This window comes from Eurosta solidaginis, chromosome 5 (genome assembly GCF_040869045.1).
Source record: "Eurosta solidaginis isolate ZX-2024a chromosome 5, ASM4086904v1, whole genome shotgun sequence".
Taxonomy (NCBI): Eukaryota; Metazoa; Arthropoda; class Insecta; order Diptera; family Tephritidae; genus Eurosta; species Eurosta solidaginis.
The window spans coordinates 60,238,944-60,261,866 of NC_090323.1; the positions used below are offsets into that span (position 1 = coordinate 60,238,944).

Sequence of the window (22,923 nt, forward strand, 5' to 3'; positions counted from 1 at the left end):
AAGAAAAGGAGGGTAAGGCAAGAAAATGCAGATATAGATATTTTTTTTGCAGAAGCTACAAAATGGCAAATGCCTCTGTTTACTGAGAGAGTAGAAACATCGCACTATTTTGGGGCAGGAGTATGTATATACAATAGCACTGGTCAACATGGAAATTGCCTTCTACTTGAAACTGCATTAAATCGTTAGTATTGGAGCCCCTTTGTCTAAATATAAAACTTAAAGTTAATAGTAGATAATAACGGGTAACTTGGTATATGTCACTTAATATTATTAGCGTGTGTACCCGCGTAACACCTACCATCCTAGGGTTACAATTTCGCTTCAATGCTAGCAGACTATTGCTGGAACTTGATTCAAGCTAATCCTGGAGCTGATAACAAAAGACAAACGAAAAAGGACAATTTTTGAAGAAAAAATGTTAAACGACAAAATTAAAAATAAATAAATAAATTTTTTTAAATACTCAGTATCGAGATCGTTGTATAGATCCATTTCGGGAACTGCTAAATTCCTTCATCCGCAACGTTTAGGCGCCGTTGCTATAACCATTCAGCTATCACGCGGTTGTTTGTTTGTCTTCATTATTTCTACTTCTACCCTGTTTCTTGCCAATTGATATTCACAGCACTGCGACATCTGTTGCAGAATGGATGTGAAAATTGGACTTGTTTTTTGGCAATGATGTTATAGTATCATATTCATTGACACTTTTTCCCCGTGCTCTAGGATGTACTAACAATTTTTGTTGTTATATCGGGCTACTGACTTGTAAGATCTCAGTTTCATGTAACAAGTTTATCAAAAAGTAATGAACATGTCTTTTTTTTAATAAATAATTTATATTCTATGAAATTTTGCTCTTAAGTCATTTATTGCGATACCAGCAAAAATTGTAAAATAAGAGCTAACTTTAAGATATGGCTTATGCCACAAATAAGTAAAATAACAAAGCATTTATTTTATAGGCAGACAAGAATTTTGTAGACCAGTGTAATTTTTCAAACCAATAAAAGTATGAAAGATTTTTTTTTAGTTGAGATGGTAACACAAAATTTCGTAGTCTGTTCAATTGTCAGGTAATTAGTTAATATGGCGAGCGGAAACTGACAATAAAATTACCTTCATTCTTATATCATGGATATACGTGCATAAATTAATAAAACAATAAAAACAATCAGCGTAATCATGAGTGCCATATGAACAAATTCGGTCACTTAATTATAAGCAAACAAGAAAAAATCTTAAAACGTTGTTTGTGTTCTGCATTGAATTTGAATCAACTGAATATAAAAACATTAAAAAAGGCACAGCCTAAAGCTAACAGCAGAGTGTTGCAAATGAGCTTATATACAAAAGGTGCATAATTTTTGGCCGAGGCCTCAATGCTTTAAGCTTTGCTGCTACTCTGACGACTTTTACAATTAATTGTACACTAAAGGATAAAAAACTGGTAAAATCAACCTAATTACGGGTCAGCTCAACCAATATTTCTTTCAATCTAGTCCATCGGAAATAGCTGTTGGGAACTTCGCACAAATTGTTGATTCAGAAAAAAAAGCTTAGCAAATGTAAGCCACAACTTCAACAAATAAATATTTGCATGGCGACCCCGCTCAGAAATTGTTTTCCAAATGAAACAACTTTTTTCTAAAGATTTTGATGTTCTTTTTTCCAGGCCTTGAACCCAAGATTTTCGGTATGGTATGCGTAGCAGGCTATCATCACCTAACGATGAATGCTAAGATCTATCTGCTCTGTTAACCCACAATTATGAATGTCACCCTAATCATGCCAATGAAAACAGACTTTCGTGAACATTAAAACAGTGGCTATTGATATGACACAGGAGATTTTTGTGGCACGATAGCTATAAGAACAAGCTACGTGGGCGTAAGTTTCTCTTGTCGTCGTTGTAGCATCTGGGGAACGATTTAATATAAACACATTGAAGCTTCCAGGCCATCCCGCCAACACCCTCTAATTCTGTTAGTCCCTTACACGTGACACACTGATAAGAGTGTGACCATCTTAAAAAGATTCTTTTTCCGGCACACCCAGCAAAGCCATTTATCTACCTTCCCGAAGCAGGAAATATGACGCAGTACCGCTGCAAAGATCTGCTGGGAGGGACGCAACAAATTAAATGGGGTTACACTGAAATTACAGCCCTTTTTACATAGAACCGGCTGCCTTGAGAAGCACTGCTACAACAACAACAATATTAAAAAGTTGGGGTTGCCAGAGCCTCGTCTGCTAGAGAAACAGAATTCGCCACGAGTATGTGAGGTTGACATGCTATAATCGAAGAAGCTATTAATTGCGCTGACAATCCCCTGCGGTACACAACCAATAAAGTCATTTGGGTATTTGAGGCGCCTTTTACGGCAGGCATACCTGCAGCGGGTACATTCTAAGACCCCTAACCCGCTGCGGCAGCGTAAGTTTCTCTTTAAAATAAACTGATGCATTTGCATAACATTGAAGAAATTAGATCTTTTAACAGAAAAACCAGATATATTTGTTGAAAATCTGTAATGTTCACAGAATATTGTTTACTTGAGACTAACAGTTTTTCTTCTGTTGAAATACCTAAACAAATTTGTTTTCTTGACACAAACACTCGGTTGAATTAACATTAATGGGATCAACTTTACTGAGTGTCTGTTAATTCAAGCGCAACAAACCTGATTTATTGATTATACCCATAGCGGAATAATACAAGGTGGCAGCATTGTGACATACCTACAAACATAAATAAAAATGCCATGTACTTTGTTTTTGTAAATTCGATGGACAAATGTCAAAATCGTACTGCACCGGAAGTTGATGTATCAAATCAAATAAAAAAAGTTTATAATCAGCTGTTACATGCTGCCACCTTGTATCGTTGCGCCATGGATTTTACCAAAGAGTTTTTATTTGTTAAGAGGCGTCACCCGACAAATTGGCAACAAACAAAGCAACCCATTCATGCCGAATGTTTTCTCAAGGTAGTTAGTTTTCTTTAACGGCATATTAAATATTTATGTGGGGTAGTGACTTTGCGTGTTTGCGATTTTTGAAAAGAGCATTAATTAATTAATTTAATGCAATCATGAAAGGAAACACAAATATGCCACGAAAATGTATGGAAGGCATTTTTATAAATATATCTGACAAAAAAAGGAACCAGCGACTACTTTGCCAAAATATCGAGTAACGGCTGTTACCAAATAAAAACTCCTTGATTTTACTAGCATGTTGTTGTTGTAGCGATAAGGAGACTCTCCGAAGGCCTTGGGGACATTCCGGTAACAAGCACCGTTAAGGTACTAGTCTGACCATCTCAGCAACGATTTGGTATGACGGCATGAAACCTTCTAGACCATCCCGCCCGCCCCCTAGATCCATGAGGAGTTTGAGGTATCGAGGGCAGAGAAAGCAACAGGATTTGCCAAGGGTAGGTGAGGTTGACAATTGGGTTGGAGAAGCTTTATATTGCGCTGGTAACCCCTTGAGAGGATTGCGCTACACAACCGCTTGAATCAATTTGGTATTTTAGTCGCGTCTTACGACAGGCATACCTACCGCGGGAATATTCTGAGCCCCCTAACCCGCTGCGGTGATTTTACTAGCTCCATTTTGTTCAGTGTACTTTATATAATATATAGCTTCTTGACTTCGCTCTGTCTGCAATCTTAACAAAAGAAATCTTATTTCAATTACGGGAGTTAAAGTACAGTTGCGTATATATACAATAACATGTGAGCACATTGTTTAGTAAACTACGTTTTTATTAACTATTATGACTGTTTTTTTTCTTTTTTAATTTAGGCAAATGTTTATCACCTATTTTTTATTATAGTTTTTGTTTTTTTTTACTCCACTTTTTCGCCTTAGTGCACTTTTAAAAGTTGCTTAAATATATGTATTTAATTACTAAGTCAAATTTCCCTTTTGTCATTTTAATGACTTTTCATAATATATATAATACGTATTTAGACCCAATTTTCTCATTAGTTGTTTTAAGTAGTTTGTGTATGTGAGGAAAAAGCGTTTTTCTTGCAACAAAATGTGGTGGGTTATTTTTTCCATACTGGAAGATAGAGAGATAAATAAAAAAACACAATTTATCATGAGATCAAAATATTTTCCTTTACACATATTAACCATAACAGACACTGACATATGTACCTATATACATACATAGAGAGGCGGACAAAATATATTTAAACATACACATAAAACACAAAAAGGCTCGGCAAATAGCTAATATGGTTGGGAAGTAAACTATCAGAACAAGATAGCATAGCATAGCCATAGGTTGTAATTTTGGAAAATGGTAGCGATTATTTCTCTATATCATATAACTAAATACGATATTTTAAGACTTATTTAAACCACTGTGCTTAAAAATTGTTGATAAAGATTACAAGCATATCTGGGAAAACGCTTTCCTGACACCAAACCAATTGACTTCCCCCGTTTTATATGATTTTTTTTAGAGATTGCATTTAACGGTTAAACAGAAAACGCAACTCGGTTTATTACGGATAAAAACCGATATCCAGGAACAAATTAGGGCTTTCTGAGTGCGATTTGTTTATATTGGAAATTTTTCGGTCTTTCTCAGTGATTAATTTTTATTTTCAAATGTTTTCTCACTATCACTGAGATCGTTTAGTGTGATTTATTGCCTACGGTTTTTTTTTTAAACTGTCATTTGAATATATTTTTCTAACTTAACAGGGTCTGCAAGTAATGGTTATTCCTTAACCCTATGACTTATACCCAACTTTTACTACGACTTCTTATACCCGGGTACAGGTGTGGCCAGTAGCCTGTTTTACCCGTTTTTTCTCATTTTTTCTGAGAAACAAGTTATTTTTTTAATGCAATGTTGTAGCTGACTGTCTTACGAACATTTTAAGTAGTTATAAACATATATTTGTAGCCTGCTTCTAAGAAGTGCGCGCATTCTAAGTTATTTCTAAGAAGTCAATAACTTCTATTGTTGTTAGAATTTTTAGAATACAACCTTTTTCGCGCACTCTTAATTATTTAGAAGAAGACATTATATTGTACCCTTGCTAGAATTTGCTGACAAACAACATTTGAAATGCTTCCAGAAACTTAAGGGTTGCAGCTATATAAACGGCAGTTTTGCGACTTTATATTCATTGTAAAGCGTTCTTTTGAAGTGTGAAGCTGATTTATATTTGTGAAAATAACAAGTCAGAAAAAATTTAAAATATTACAACATGGATAGCAGAAGTAACATGGAATATTTGTCTTCGCATCAATATATGAGGTAAATACAAATAACTCAAATATAATTTCATAAATGGAATAAAAATTAATTATTTTTATATAGATTATCTGACGCTGAAAAAGAGCAGTACATACAAAACCTGTTTGACGAAATCTCAGATGATGAATTATTTTCCGACCCTGAAGGGGATGAAAGCGAACAAGTAGCAGTAGCAGATGGCGTGGTTGAATCGGATGTACAATACCCTGATTACACAACTGACAATGCCCAGGTAGATGAGGCTGATTACGAAGAATCTGACAATGAATCCGATGCTGAAGATGATTCTTAGGAGATTAATTTGCGTGCAGCTGAATTCGTAGCACGTGATAGTACCATATGGAGCTCACAGCCACGACTTGCACGCCAAACTAGGCAACAAAATATTTTGCGACACCGAAGTGGGCCCGCAAGATCAACTACTATGATGTCAATAGTCAATACATATAAATGTTTTATGACTCCGGAAATGGTGGATATTATAGTACGCTACACCAACAAAAAAGCAGAAGCTACATATGCGGAATTAAACGCAAAACATTCAGAGCGGAACCAAAAACATGGAAGAAGGTTACTTTGAGCGAAATGCATGCGTTCATTGGAGTGCTTATTAAGACTGGCCCTAACCGCAGCAATGCCGAATGTGCGCCGGACTTGTGGTCGGTGGAAAAATGTCCATTATATCGTGCATCAATCGGCATTAACCGCTTTCAGGCCATACTGCGGTTTATAAGGTTTGACGATGCAACACACGGGCACAACGTCTGGTAACTGACAAAGCTGCACCAATATCCGAGCTGTGGACGATGATGAACTACAGCTTTGAGCAGTCATATAAGCCAAGTGAATATCTAACGGTAGACGAGCAGATCTTTCCATATCGTGGCCGCACACGTTTCACGGAATACATCCCATCGAAACCGGCAAAATATGGCATCAAAGTGTGGTAGGTATGTGATGCCAAAACCGCATATCCACTGCATGGACAAATATATACTGGCCAAGCACCTACGGGATGGGAAACTAACCAGGGTGAACGCGTGGTCAAGGATTTAGTAAGCCGCTTTCATGGAACCGGCCGAAATATAACGATGGACAATTTTTTTACATCCCTAAATCTACTGGAAAGCTTGTCATCCATGAATTTGACGGCAGTTGGAACTCTGCGGAAAAATAAGCCCTACATACCAAAGGAGATGTTGGCACACAAAGATCGTGCAGAGAGGTCAAGTACATTCGGTTTTAGGCCCAACATATCCATTTGCTCCTATGTGCCGAAAAACAACAAGGCAGTTATATTACTATCATCAATGCATGACGATGATCACATTGGCGAAAGCGGCAAACCAGAAATGATCGAGTTTTATAACAAGACAAAAGGAGGAGTGGACGTGATGGACCAATTGCTTGGAGAATATACTTTCCAAAGGATGACAAAGCGTTGGCCGTTGTCCCTATTCTTCAATATGATTGATTTGACGGCATTGGCAGCGTAAATCATATATTATGAGAATAATCCCTTATCAGATGCACCAATGCGAAGCGTAAGAGATTTCTTCGCCAGCTCGCCAAGGAACTGTCTATGCCCATAATTGAAGAGCGGTCGGTGAATCAGCAAGTGATGCGGAACTTCAACTCAAAAATTGCAGTTGCGAGTTTCATAAGTACGGCCTTGCAAGGAAGTGCTGACAATAGGCCATCAACGTCTGCAGCTGCTGGTGCAAAACCAAAGAAACATCAGGTTGGAAGCTGTTTTCTCTGCTACATCCATGAACAACACAGAAGACGAACGCGTAACATGTGCAGAATATGTCAGTGCCCAATATGCATACAGCATTCTTCAAATACATTTACATGTAATATTTGTGAAAATAATGAAGACAATTGAGTAATTTAAATTTGTTTGCATATTTAGTTATAAGAAATAATCAATAAAATAATATTTTATAAAGAAAATAATAAATAAAAATTTTTTCCTTCAAAAAATGAGAAAAAGCGAGAAAAAAAGCTACTGGCCACACCTGTACCCGGGTATAAGAAGGCGTAGGTGTCAACTTTGAAAGCTTATATCTCATCAATACATTGACCTAACATGACAAATAATACACCAATCGACGTAGATTTACTTCGTAAATCAAAAATTTCAAGTCAATATCTTTAGCGATTTAGGAGCTACATCACCCCAAAGTAGTACTGGCCACACCTGTACTTGGGTATAAGTCCTAGGGTTAAATGTAAACCGTAAAAACATGATCGTATCCTTTTAGAGTCAAGCAAGGACTGATTCCCGAATCCATTTTAGGTAATTTCTGGAATGATTTGAGATCGATTCAGGATTACTTTTTGAATGTTCGCGTAATAAATTTGAGAATATGTTCCGTTTGGAGATTATTTGTACCAATTTTTCGGGACCATTTTGGGACTGTTTCGGCATCATTTCGGGACTAATTTAAAATCGTTATGGAATCATCTTGGGAGCATTCTGAAGCCATTTTCAAATAATTACGGTAATATGTTAGCGACTATTTTGGAATCATTTAGCAGGATTCGGAAAAAAATCATTGACGAATACGAAAAATAATCGAACTGTTATATTATCGGATTTTTAACGGCATATAATTGGTTTTTATCGTAGTTATTGGCTTGTTATTAATTGTGAATTATTGACGTTCTTGGCTATCGATTTTTTGTCGAAAAATTATCGATTTTTTAACGAAAATAAAGTCGATTTGTTGTTGAAAAATTTCGATTTGTTATCGATAAAATATCAATTTGTTATCGAAAAACAATCGACTCCTTATCGAAAATTTATGGATTTGGTATCCCAAATTTGTCAAAAAATTATCGATTTGTTATCGAAAAGTTAACGATAACAAATCCATATTTTTTCCATAACAGATTGATATTATTCCGATAACACATCGATTACATTTTAATAACGTTTGCTACCGCTATCGACAAGAAACTCTAATCCTTTAATGATCTAAATCGTCTATAACTAGCTGATAACACGCCGATCATAAGGAACATTAGAATACGTCCCTAACCCGTCGATAACAATTCTATAACTCGTCGTCTCTTTCTTTCCTTTACCTTTACTTTTTCCTCTTCTTTTCTTTCCTTTTCGTTTCTATTATTTACGCATGCCGTATTTACGCCAGCGCATAAATAATTCACAGATATGTTATTCTTTTTTAGCAACTCTGTTATTTGCGACCTTTGATTGTTTTTTTTTTTTTCAACTAACTAAAAGGGATTTTCGAAAGCTTACAATTTCGTGTTATCTAGGATAGGGTCAGCATTCTGATATATGCAAACAATCCGGTTTGTGAATGCGTGTATTACACCTACATACAAGTTCAGGAGTATGATCAGATGTGAAGGAACTGTGAAGCGAGTGTAGTAGTGGTAAGTTTGTTCAAATTGATTTATCATTACGCAGGTATTTTAATACATAAGCGCACAAATATTTAACGGTCTTGCCCGCAGGGTGGTTTGTTTGCTATTTGTCTGGGTTGTGTTATTTGGCAATCGTGCATATGTGAGACACTCACAGCCTGCTCGGCAAGCAGTGTTATGCCGATACCTGATCTGAGAAAAAAGGAAACAATTTTTAGGCAGTGAACATTCGTTCGGATTTTTTTACTGTTCATAATGAAGATCCCCTGCGGGTTGTACGCGCGGTAGGTATACCGATCGTAAAAGGCGAATATAATACCATGGGTTACACAATCCATCAGTTGTGTATTACTCGAAAGGAAGCAATGTGGACGCAGTTTATCACTTTCGCGTCCCTATCACGGAACTCGTGCGATCAGGAAAAGCCAGACGTGATTTATATATATTGCATCATTGATACTCCTCTTGTCCTTAGTTAATCTACCATTGATCAGAATTGTACTACGCGCGAAATCTTGCAAAGCACCGCGATAAGAGAATTGACACACATCAACTCTTCGTCTATTTTAAAGCCGTATTGGGGCAGCACAGAAAGGAGTTTCCTAGTTGCCACTATGTTTGAGTTTGGTTCCATGCAAAACTTATACGGCTGTGCATAATGACGTTGAGCAACACCATTAGCTCAGTCACAATTGGGAAGGACCTCTTCGAGCCGTTCGAAAGTAAACGAGGTTTCAGACAGGATGGCACCAGAAGCGACTGAGGCGCCCTGCATCAAATATACCAAGAGCTCTTCCGTTGCTTATGATATACTTTTCGACTTAAAATAAAGAATATTGTGGTTGTTGTATTACAGTGACTGGACATATTTTGTATGAAAAAATAAAAGTTAAAAAAAAACGGTACCGCCCTCAAATTATTCCTTTGCATATAGGTAATTAATTTCCAAGCTCTTGGGCAGATAACTTAAGTTTAAGGCGTGGCACATTTCCATTGAAAATGCCCAGGATCGGGTTTTTTGTTATTTTCGAGCGCCATGCCCGACAAAACCTTATAAAAAGTTGTTAATACGCGATTTCTCTTCTAAAGTGTATTTATACTAATTAAATGAATGACAACAATTTTTTGAAACGGGCGTGGCACCTCCTCTTATTTGATCATGCATTGGCTACGGTTTCTGGAGCCATAACTCGAAGACCGATTGACGTAACTTAAACATTTTTAAATGTGGGCGAAACCCTTTACACTTATCTCCTGTACAAAGAGGAATACTTCTTATAAAATACTCAAAATCATTAAATAAACACCCCTCTTTCGATAATACTTAGGGCCAAGAAACTGAACTAAAAGAACTGTGCGATAGATCTCTAGCTGAGTATTCGTTTACATCCGAACTTAGACAACCTTTCTTTTTTTATATGAGTGTTTATTTAATTAATGAAATAAGTTAATTGTTACATTTAAAAGTTAATGCGTAAAAGTATATCAATTGAAAGATAAAAAAGTAATAAAGGAGAAGATAAAGAATGTTCTGGCAACACAGCTGCCAGATGTATATATAAATAATTTATTGTCGTGGCGCTGCCATCTCGTTTCATACATAACATGTTTCCCTCCTCTGCAAGGGCTAAGGTAAGTATCCGACAGGTGCCCTTCTCTGTCGGGTTGATCTCCGTGGAATTTGAGGTATCCTACTTGTTTCGGGTGTTGTATACGGTGTCGATGTAGGATTATGCGCTATTGTACTATTGGCCGAAGCAAAGCCTTCAAAATCTTCCGATCCCCACGATTCGTTTTGCGCCGTTTCAGTAACCACCGGTTGCGTTATTGCTTCAGTGCTATCTACTTCAGCTGATGCTTCGGTTTCATTAGTGTTGTCTTCGGTTGACAGCCTCGCCTTGTAATAATCAACTTCCCGAGCTGTTTTATCAGGTCCAACCGGTGCTTTGCGTATTTGGTCCACATGCCGTTTTACACTTTTCCCATTGAAGAGTATTTCATAGTGCAGATCACCTAGACGTGCGTTTATGGTTCCCCTGAGCCACTTACAAATTCGTGGATTTCCAGACAAAAAGTAAACATTTTGAATTGGTTCAAACTCTCTAATAGTTTTCTTGGACTTTACGTATTGCTTCTCTTCTACCTTCTTTGAAATTTCCTCTGGTCGAATCAGATTCAACCTTGTGCGCAACTGTCACCCCATAAATAGTAGTGCTGGTGATGACCCTGTGGTTGCATGCGGTGCGTTTTTGTATTGCCTCAAAAATTCATTCAAATTTGTCTTTAATGAACTACTCGTAGTACCCATCGCTTTCAATGCTTTCTTGACTGTTTTTACGCTACGCTCTGCTTGTCCGTTAGTTGCTGGGTGATACGGCGCTTAATAATTGTGATATTTAACACCAACTGCTGTCAGAAAGTTGTTAAATTCTGCAGAAGTGAAATTTGTTCCATTATCAGAAACGACAGTTAGCGGCACGCCGTAAGCCGCAAACACTTCGTCCAACAACGCAATTGTCGCCGTTGCTGTTATAGATTTAGTAACTCTCACTTCTAACCACTTACTGTATGCGTCCGAGATTACCAGCAACATCGCTCCCTCGAAAGGTCCCGCATAGTCGATATGAATACGTTCCCATGGTCCTTTGGGGTATTCCCAATGATGATCCTCACTTTTTGCCGGTTTGTTTGCTTGTCTTCCACATGCATCACATTGGTTCGCAATATTCTCGATTTCATTGTCTATGCCAGGCCAGTATATGAATGAGAGAGCAATCCCTTTCATCTTAACAATTCCTAAATGCCCCGTGTGTAAATTGTCAAGCAGTTTGTTTCGGTATTTTGGTGGAATAACAACACGATGTTCGAACGTCAAACATCCGGAGGACAACTTATAATTGACTTCTGGGGATTTGTACCCTGCCCTTTTCAAGCACTGGCCACTTTCCAGTAGTTTTATTATTTTACCCATTCGTTCATCTTTTCTGGACTCTCTCTTGCTATGTGTTCTGAACTTAGTGGTAATTGGTTGATTTGGCGAATCATGAAGTGGTCGAACTCATCATATTCGTCTAGATTCGTCATGGCTGTCTGTTGCAACTGCTTAATTTGTAATGATTTCGGTGACTGAAAGTGGGCGCGTGGAAGATAGTCGGCATTCGCGTTCGCCTTTGAGCTCTTGTACACTACCTCGAAATCAAATCTGCTTAAAAAGTCTGCGTAGTTCGCCATTCTACTTATGCATAATACTGGAAGCGATTTGTCAGGTTGTAATATTTCTGACAATGGCTTATGATCGGTGATTAGTGTCCAATGACGCGCGTATAAATATTTGAAAAATTTCTGAACCGCCCACACAATTGCCAATGCCTCTTTGTCAATCTGTGGATAGCGTTGTTCTGTAGCATTCAATGTTCGACTTGCGTATGCAATTGGTCGTTCGGTCCCGTTCTCTAAACGGTGTGAAAGCACGGCTCCCTTCCTGTTGGACTCGCGTCTGTTGCCAGTAGTACAGGTAGTGTTGGGTCGTATGGCATCAACACTTGAGGTGAAACCAACGTCTCTTTCAATAGGGCAAACGCTGCGTGTGCCTCCTTAGTCCAGTGAAATTTCTCTCTTTTCAGCATATCCCGCAATGGCCGTGCACTTGTGGCCAAATCTAGAATAAATGCGCTATAATACGTGGGTTTTCTTAAAAACAGCTGTAACTCTTCGAAAGTCGTTGGCTTGGGAGCGTTTAGTACCGCTTCAATGTGTTTTTCGGAGTTATGTATGCCCTGTTCGTCGATGCGGTGGCCAAGGAACTCCACCGATGGTGTCGCAAAGACACACTTTGACTTGTTCAAATGCAAACCATGTGATTTAATGCGATTTAGTGTCGTTTCCAAAATTATCAGTAGTTGCTCGAAGTTTTCAGCAAACACCAAGATATCATCAAAAAAATTTAAAACATTTGGGACTCCCTGTAACACAGTCTCCATTTTTCTTTGCCAGATAGCTGGAATATTTGCTGCTCCATATACCGCACGAGTAGGTCGTATTAACCCATGCGTCACTGTATTTAATGTCAATACATGCGCAAACTCATCGTCAATTGTTAAATGCGTATATGCATCTGTTATATCTAAGTGACAAAATATTGTAGCGTTTTTCATTTTATTAAACAAATCTTCTGCTTTTGGAATCGGGTGTTCGTCGATGATAATTTTTGGATTGACAGTGGGCTTATAATTACCGGTAATGCGAATACCCCCATTCTTTTTGCTACTACGTGTGTTGTTGAGGCCCATTCTGAATGCTCCACTCTCTTGTAAAAACCTGACTGAATTTTACGTTCTATTTCTTGGGCATACTCCTCTCTCAGCGCCATTGGTACATCGCGCGCTCGGGAGAAAACTGGTGTTGCTCCAGCTTTGAGCTTTACTTTTGCAGGTGGCCCACTCAACTTCCCAGCTGTCGTACTGAAGATGTCCTCAAAACGTGTAATGAGATGTTGCAGTCGCGTTTGTTGGTTTATTCATAGTTTTGGTGCTGTTGAATTTATAGTATTGATTATGTTAGACGATGAAAACAGTTCAGTGAAGTATATTTCTCGTGCGAATTGCGATGTCCATTCTCGGCCGCAAAGTGTATCACAATCTCCTTGAGCGTCATACACATTAAGTCGTCGTGAAGTTTTCCCCATTGTCGCAGTTACTACGACCCGTCCAATGCAGTTCACCTTCTGGCCCGTATAGCTTGTAAATCGTCGATATGTCTTTAACAACCTAAAATTTGGTTTAATCGAACGCAACGTTTTGCAATTCATTACTGCACATGGTGCACCCGTATCTAATTCCATCTGAATTTTTTTCCCATCTATATATGTATATAGGAACCATTTTTCTATCTACTGCATTGCATGCATTAACACTGTTTAGTTTTTGAACTGATTCACATTCATCCTCTGAAATCTGATCTAATTTGGTCTTACACACTTTGGCGATGTGGCCCACTCTTCCACATGCAAAGTATTTGGAATTGTTAAATTTGCAGTCTTTTCTAAGGTGCTGCCCCCCACATTCGTAACAATTGGACCCTTTCTCTTTTGCCCTCTGCATCGGTTCTTCGCCTTTCGGGTTTTTTGAATTTGTATTTCTTTTTGTTTTAACTGGTGCGTATCCCAGTTTAAACGTTGGCTCGCTTGTTTGTGTCACTTCTGTGCACTTTAGGTCTGTTGTGGCGTTTTGTGTTAATTCGATTGTATGCGCAATTTCGTATGCTTCAGCAAAATTTTTTGGTTTCTTTGCAATAACTTCATTACAAATAACTCGTGATTCTACTCCATACAACAATTGCTCTAGTAGCATTCTATCTAAGAATTCTCTATACTCACAGTGTACAGCAGCTTCTCTTAACCGAAGTGCGAACTTGCAAATGAACTCTCCCTTTTCTTGTTTGTTTTGCCGGAACTTGATACTTTATACATACTTATTCCTACAGCCATCAAAATGGCGAATCAAGATATCTTTTATTTCGCTGTAGTTGAGCGAGTCTAGTGTTTTTGGGCTAACAAGAATTTTTAGCGCTGTATTAAGCTCTGTCCCCATGTGTACACGTACGAACTTGTGCTGTTCCGCTTCTGGAACCTTGCTCAACTGTAATGCCCAATCTACACGTGTGAAATAATCCTGTACTGAGGATTTATCTTCCGTTTTGTATTCCGTAATACTAAACGGTGGCGGTTTGTGTGACAACGAACGATTTACCTTTGTATTTGCCGCAGCATTCTGTGCAGCCTCCTCCACAGCTCCTCGGATTGCTCCTGCTAGCGCATCCAACACTGTTTTTAAATCCTCCGGTGTAAGGCTCATTTTTAAATACACTTCTGACACCACTTTTATATATGTGTTTATTTAATTAATGAAATAAGTTCATTGTTACATTTTAAAGTTAATGCGTAAAAGTATATCAATTGAAAGATAAAAAAGTAATAAAGAAGAAGATAAAGAATGTTCTGGCAACACAGCTGCCAGATGTATATATAAATAATTTATAGTCGTGGCGCTGCCATCTCGTTTCATACATAACATTTTTCTTCTTCCATTTTTGTTAAAACTGTTTTGTGGTTCTCCATTAATTAAAAAAAAAAAACAATTATTTGCTTCTGGTCGATTCTTAACAGTATTTATTTCTCTTTTTGATCCAACTTCCTCAATTCACACAAATTATCCATCATCCAGGGAGTTTCTAGCTCCGTATCCCGATTAGGGCGCATATTACGTGTTACGATCAGTGACTGAAAACCATTTTTACTCAAGCGATAACTATGCAACTGTAAACATTTCCTAAAATTTATAATAAGTTATGGATCTAACGAGTACTATATCTTGCAAGTTCAAATATGCCATTAATCTAATCAACCATTTCAGAGATATTGTGATTTAAAAAATTCGTTTCGATCACGGATCGTAACACGTCATACGGACCCAGTTCTCACGGGAATGCTCTGGGTCATTGGTAGACTGGAGAAACAGAGGTCGTGATATTTTTGTACAAATGAGTTATGAAAGGCAGATTTCGCCGTTGTGTTTCATTTAAAACATATCGCTAGAGGCCAAGCAGCGACTTCTTGGAAACTACGCTACTTTTGGCAGCCATAATTTCGAAATAGGAATACTTCGTTTATTTGGGAACCAGCATTAACGTAAGCAACAACATCAGCTCTGAAATCCAACGAAGACTTACTCTTGCCATTAAATGCCAATTCGGACTAGGTAGCCAATTGAAAAGTAAATTCCTCCGTCCGCAAACGAAAATCATGCTCTACAATTCACTTATCGTACTCGGCACGCTATATGGTGTAGAAGCATGAGTCAGATGAAGGGGCTCTGGGAATTTTCGAGAGAAAAGTTTTCAATCGATTTACGGACCTCTATGCGTTGGCGATGGCGAGTACCGAATATCTAATTATGAACTGTACGAGCTTTACGCAGGCATCAACATAGTCCAGCGAATTAAAACTCAGCGGCTACGCTGGCTAGGCCATGTTATGCGAATTACAGAAAATATTTTTATCGAAACCCTGCTAGGAGGTAGAGAGCGGCCCCCACTCTGCTGGAAAGGCCGGGTGGAAAACGATTTAAACTCCCTTGGTGTGACCCATTGGCGCCAGTTGGCGGAGTTAAGAAGCGATTGACGCGCCTAGTTGGACGGATATAACCGTTTAAACGGTTAAGCGCCAATTAAGTAGAAGTAAAGGGCTGTCGTATAGTTTATTTAGTTTCAGATTTTTGACACTAAGTGTTGTCAAAAGGGAGTGTTTACTAAATGTATTTTGACCGATTTTATTGGAAATATTCATATTTATAAAAAATAAGGATATAGACTTTCTTCACAATAGTTCACTTGTTCTTCCAATAATGGAGTGGTGAAACACCTACATATTTTAAATATTTTAGTTTCTTAAATTTCTTGTTATAATGGTATTTTGAAAGTAAAATACGATTGATATGAAGATATTTTTCGCAAAGATATTACACATTTTTTACATTGGCCTATGACCCTTTATTTACAAAAAAAACAAAAAAAAAAACAAAAAATGTTTATAGAATAGGCGTGGTCCTTAACCAATGTGGGAGAAATATGAGTACCTGATTTTGACTTGATACGTCAATTGGTCTCCCAAAACGTTGCAAAATGCTTGATTGAAAACTGGGAAGCTCCACGCCTATTTCCAAAAAATATAAGTAAAACAGCTTATTTACAACTTTTTATAAGATTTGTCGGGCATTATTCTCGAAAATTTAAAAAAATGGGTTTGGGCATTTTCAATGGGAATGTGCCACGCCTTAAGCTGGTGTAATCTGCCCAGGAGTTGTGATATTTATTATTTACATACAAAGGAATAAATTGCGGGGCGGTACATCTTTTTGCGGAAAACAAATTTTTAAGACCACTCCAATGTACATATATAGTTTATCACAAATTTGTACAAATAAGTGTTCTTTCTTAAAAGAACCAATTTCCTTTAACTATTTTGATGCATTCCCTTTAATTTAACAAATGAAAAAACTCCTATGAAATGGCAGAGAAATCTCCTTCACCCTCAAATTCATAATACCTACTTTTCTCCCAAACATAGAATACGAGGAATGGGAAAAGGAAAAAAAACTCGCACGCAATTTTTGTTTAGAATTGGGCTGTATATAAATTTGTTTAATTAATTTTTTAACCGTAGCTAGAACATACAATCCACTACCTAATTTCACGCCACAAACCGGAAATAAAAATTTTGATACGCAAAAACAACAAGAAACTTGCAAATAAATATTAGAGAACTAAATAATCGCAAGGAGAGCATTAACATACTACAAAGAAAGCATGATATTGCTTACCCGATTCATCCGTATTGAGTAAAGGATCGAATGCCTCCAAAACGCTGACGCGCGAGCTATAACAAAAAAAGTATGCGATTAGAAAATATTAAAAATAGTAATAATAATCACTCAATATGACATACTCATCCTCTTGACTTAGATCAATTAAATCGTTTCCGGTACGTTGTGATTTACGAGCAGGGGGTGTCTGACGGCGTAAGCCAGCGTTTGAAACACTCAAAGCTACAGCACTACTAGAACCAGCGCTACTACCATTACTGCCATTTGAAATAATCGCTGCTGCAGCAGATTGCGATTTTGCTAATGGTATTTGCGTTCCGTGGGCACCTGCTGCGATGCTGCTTGCCGAAGAACCTGACATTTGGGATGATGCATAATAAGGTGTAGCGGCTGCATGTTGATAACCATAATGTGGTGAAACGGTTGGAGGAAATTGTGGTGGTGTAAAAGCGGCTGATGCAGCAGCTGATGATGGCGCACTTTGTGAAAAATTAGCAGCATGTGAAGCTGCTGTATAGGTACCCATTGGTGGCACGAAACCAATGTGTGATGATGGATAAATACCACCTGCCGGCATTATGGTAGCCATATGCTGTTGTTGTTGTTGGTGTTGATAATAACGCACCTGTTGCTGTTGCTGCAGAGGCATATTATATAGCTTTTGCAACTCTTCACCTGTAAGTGGTACCTTTTGTTGTTGCGCGGGTGACGGTGTAAATGGCACCAACTGCATACAATTACCAGCAACACCGCCCACGGCTCCACCAAGAGTACCAACTGTTGCATACATTGTATTATTATGTGTGGGTGTATGCATAGTTGGTGGTGGTGGTGGTGTGCCGCGATAACCGGCAGCTGCATGCATTGGTATTACTGATGCCGCAGCTACGGGACCTAACGGCACCAGCGCTGTTTGTGAGCTTGGTGGTTGCAACTTTTGCAAATCTTCTATCAACTTTTCAAATGTATTTGGCTGTGCCTCTTTCGCTGTAGGGCTCGAAAAGGAAATGAGGTCACTTTCAGGCAGTGTGGCCGGTGGCGTTTTAGAGCGTTCACGCGATGCTGCCGTTACAGCGGCCACATTCAATGACACATTATTATTGGCCTCTGAGTGACGACGATTTGATGGTATTGGCGGCGGTATTGCCGTTGTTTCGTTTGAGTTTTCACGTGTTTGCTGGTAACGCGTACGCAGCTGCGTATAGAAAGCCAACGCCGACTCGTTCGATTGTTGACGCTGATGTGCTGAATGTGAGTGTTGCAATGATTGTGATTGTGATTGTGCGCGTTCATTGTAATAATTGGCTGCATTACCATACTTTTTTGCACGTCTGTAATCATCGAGGGCTTGTTGCTCCAAACTCAATGCGGTTGCTTTGGCCAAATCTTCTTGGAATTGTTTATCGTAATCGATTTCTGACTGATTCGACATTTTGAAAGTGATTCAAAGGCGGCTTGGCTGATAAATGTCTATGAGTTTGGAATGATAAACAATAAAAATTCAATATAAAACAAAAGTTACAAAATTAGTTAGAATATTAAATAACAATTTGCTTATTTGATTTCTTATTTAAAGTAGCTAGTAAAAGGTACACAAAGATTAATTTTTTGTTTATTTCATTGAACGCTATTTAATTTCTTTGTTTGAGAGTGGCTTTTCGCAATGCAATTCAAATTTTATATAAAATCTTAGGGCTTCATTCTGTATTGCGAACGACAGCTGGAGACGAACGATTCGCCTCTAAACGATTTCGTCTAGCAATGGTATTCTCTATGATTTTCGTTCGACCTTTACGTTTCTTACTTTATGCCAAATAGAAAGCGAAAGCAATTGTGAAATGATACGTTACCATCGTTTAACATAGTGCAAATACACTAGCGATTCGTCTCTGAGGCGAAACGAACGTTCGTTTCGTAATAGAGAATGCCCTTAATATGCTTATACTTTGTTAAGCAAACGAAAAAAAGCAACAACAACCCCAATCGCTTTTAATCAGTTCCTACTGATTCTTTTTATAATAGTCGTTGTTGCTTTTATCTGTTTGGAGCCAGTGGACGGAAAATTCATTTCGGCATTTATGCTAAGAGAAACTTAAATTTTCCAAAAATATTATTGCTGGAACGTCTTACTTCAGATGAGCCTGGTTCACGTATGGTTAGGCACCAGCCAAGCGTGAGAACTTATAGACTCAATGAGTCCATAGTGTTATTAGAAGTTTGCTCAACGACGAAACTGAAGAAACCTATCAGAAACAAGGACCTATGTCAAAAAATAACTCCGTCCTCTTGGCAAATACTAGAAGCTTTCTAGGACCCATGATTCTTGCTGCTTCCAGATCTGATAGCTGTGACACTCTTCAGAGCTAAGGTCTTAGTCTTGCGAGTACACGTCACAAGCACAAAACACGCTCGGTCGTTTGCTCCTCTAACTCGCACTTCTTACTTCTGCTATTACTGACTATTACTGAACAACCACATACTCAGATATAGGGATATATAATAATATCTGTGATAACGACAGGGATAAAAGAAAAAATATTTCAGCTGGTAAATATGATTATGTAGATCATAATTGCTTTACACTTCATAGACTACTGCCCCTATTACGATTAATTAAAACAACTCAACTTTAAAGCAGCAGACATTGGTGCGTTATCGGTAACCGTATCGGTAACCTTATAACAGCTGATTCGACCAACTTTATGGGAATCAATGTAATCGATTACACTGTGCTACAGTGAAAATACACTCATCAAGTGACCTAGCTAAGATTGTTTATCTAGTCAAGTGTAACACGAAACGGTATTTGAAAAATGCGCTATACCTTCAAATTTTTTTTTATTGCTAAAAACCGTTATTCCATGCTTGTCTGCACATAAAAGTTCCTAGAGGGGCTATCTTTGAACCGATTTCAATCTTTCCAACAGTTTCGGAAAGTTAAATAATGGTATTCTTAATATATAAACAGCAATTTGTTAGTTTATAAGGTATAAGAAGAAAAATTTCGTTTTTTCGAGTTTGACGCCATTTTTTTGGTACAATTCGAAAAACATGCTTTAATTACAACAAATATTATTGTTCTACTGTTAATTCTGAGTAAAACTAAACCTTTTTTTTTGAAAAATGTTAAAAATTGACGAAGTTAGAACGCTTTTTCGAAAACAAGAATTTCAACCTTTTTACCACCCACCCACTGCATAGCAACGTATGGTTGACATGCTTGGTCGACGGGTCGACCGACCAGGGGTAAAACTGCATGATATCACCTCATTATATTATTTTTATTGATTCCATTGTTCTTTGTATACAGAAAAATTTAACTTTTTCAAAATAGATTCGAGTTAGAAATATTTGCTTGATCTTTTTCGTTTAAATAACGAATCATTAGTTTCACGTATAAGTGACCAGCAGTAATTAGCTAACATCCTCACTTGGTTCTTTCCTGCAAACCGTTTTTCAATCGTCAATATCTCTTGATGAAAACGTTCTCCTTGTTCGTCGCTAAATTGACCAAGATTGTCTGGGAAAAATTCCAAATGGGAGTTGAAAAAATGAATTTTTATAGACATGGCAATGCTCGTGATCGAGTGCGGCGAACAATTTATCCACATCAACGCAATACACCAGATTATTGTCGGTATCATCAGTATCGAAAACTCGTTCAAACGATGTTAGGTCTTTATCCCGGCCAAGTGTAACTTTGAAGTCATTTTCTACAAAATTCCACTGCTTCAGTCGAGAGGCCAACTTCTCTGTTTGCCTTGTAGACAATTTCAAATCCCGCACAAGATCACACAAGTCCTGATGGGTCACAAAATGACGTTCCTTCCCTCTTGTCCCAGTTGGAATATACGGTTGGTCAATTCGCTCGTTGGAAAATTGAGGGCTGGATTCAGAAACACTTTCTGGTTTTCTGTCCACAGTCGCCTCATCCGCTTTTTCTCTCAGGATTGGTTTTGAAACAGACAGTACATCAGCATATTTTATGCAGTGACGAGATTTATAGCGCTAACCATCGATATTTGTTTGGCAGAAGTAGCAATCATTGGGCTTGTGATATGTTTGATAATGCCAAGCCATAGGAGCCACAAATGGTAAACCCAGGTCATTATGTTTACCGGATTTCTATTTTTTGATGTGCATAGAGCACGTCAAACATACAACCTCGGGTTCAAACCAAGCACTTTCCACGTAGGAGCATTTGAAAAAAAGGTTGAACGCTTCAATCACTACCTTATTTTTTCTCAGCTCTACGCGATGTTGTCTATCGACAAATAAACCGCAAGCATAACAAAAGTTGTTGCGTTTATCACACATCTTACCTTATTATGTAATGACTTATATTCAAACCTAGAACGTATTACACTTTACTAGATAAACAATGTCTGCTAGGTCGCTTGATACCTTACCTTTACACAACTTAACCTAGTCGTGTTGCTTATTAAGTATTACTTAAGTGAAACACTTAACACTTTATTTTACTTAAAATTTTTATTTATTTAAACTTTAAACTTATGAATTGACTTTGTATCTGCTTAGCATCCGAAAAAGAAGTCACCTTTAAAGTTACGTTTAGGGCAATGATACCTTTGGCATCAATGGAATCACTTGTTGCTGTTGTTGTGCTGAAAAGGTCGCTATCATGAGGTGATATCATGCAGTTTTACCGCTGGCCGGTCGACCGGTCGACCAAGCATGTCAACCATACGTTGCTGTGCAGCGGGTGGTAAAAAGGTTGAAATTTTTGTTTTCGAAAAAGCGTTGTAACTTCGTCAATTTTTAACATTTTTCAATAAATAAGGTCTAGTTTTACTCAGAATTAATAGTAGAACAACAACATTTGTTGCAATTAAAGCATGTTTTTCGAATTGTACCAAAAAAATGGCGTCAAACTCAAAAAAACGAAAAAATTTTACGAAAATTTCAGATTTGAGTGGAAAAATTTCTTCTTATACCTTATAAACTAACAATCTGCTGTTTATGTATTAAGAATACCTTTAGTACTTTCCGAAACCGTTGGAAAATTGAAATCGGTTCAAAGATAGCCCCTCTAGGAACTTTTATGCATGGAATAACGGTTTTTAGCAATAAAAAAAAATTTTAGGGTATAGCGCATTTTTCAAATACCGTTTCGTGTTACACTTGACTAGATAAACAATCTAAGCTAGGTCACTTGATGAGTGAATTTACTTTTTTTTTGTTTTGTAGCACTGTGTTATTGGTGCCATATCGTGACGCTAAGGTCGTAACCGTATCGTAGCCAACCAATTGGTTTTTGGTTTCTAGCTATATCCATAACCTAAAAATATTTGAGTTGGTGAATTTAATAACTTTTTGTAGATTTTATTCATTGTTTTGGATACATTGTGACTAAGAGACTTATTTTTTGTTGAATATGTTTGTAATTTTTTGCGTTTTCTTCATTTTTATGAAATTTAAACGATTTTTAGGTTAAGGCACCATTAATCGATCACAATTGTATCGTATGAGGTTACGTTAGGGATACGACTACAGTGATACGACAAACGGCACCAAAGCTTTAAAAGCGGAGTCATTGGTGCCGTTTGTCGTATCACTGTAGTCGTATCCCTAACGTAATCAGCTGTTTATCGTTACGGCGGAAAACCAAAAACCAATTGGTTGGCTACGATAGGGTTACGACCTTAGCGGCACCAATAATCGATTGCATTGATTCCCATAAAGTTGGTCGAATCAGCTGTTATAAGGTTACCGATAAAGCACCAATGTCTGCAGCTTAAGACAACTCAACTCCTGTTTGGTATTACGAATTACAACTTATTTAAGTTGAATTGATGTTGCCAACCTAAAAAAATGATGATTTGACAGATAAAT

The 22,923-nt window shown here is 37.7% G+C and overlaps 1 protein-coding gene across 8 annotated transcripts in view; it reads right to left on the reverse strand.

Annotated features, from left to right (window-relative positions):
• Pi3K68D (phosphatidylinositol-4-phosphate 3-kinase catalytic subunit Pi3K68D) overlaps positions 1-22,923 on the reverse strand; it is a 212,754-nt gene that overhangs the window by 102,146 nt on the left and 87,685 nt on the right. For all 8 annotated transcript variants that reach the window (XM_067757294.1, XM_067757289.1, XM_067757291.1 and 5 more), the window contains 2 exons: positions 17,193-18,540; positions 17,068-17,123 (listed from right to left, as the gene is read on the reverse strand). In XM_067757294.1, coding sequence (XP_067613395.1) covers positions 17,068-17,123; positions 17,193-18,502 — 1,366 coding nt within the window. In that variant the 5' untranslated portion in view covers positions 18,503-18,540. The remainder of the gene's footprint in view (positions 1-17,067; positions 17,124-17,192; positions 18,541-22,923) is intronic.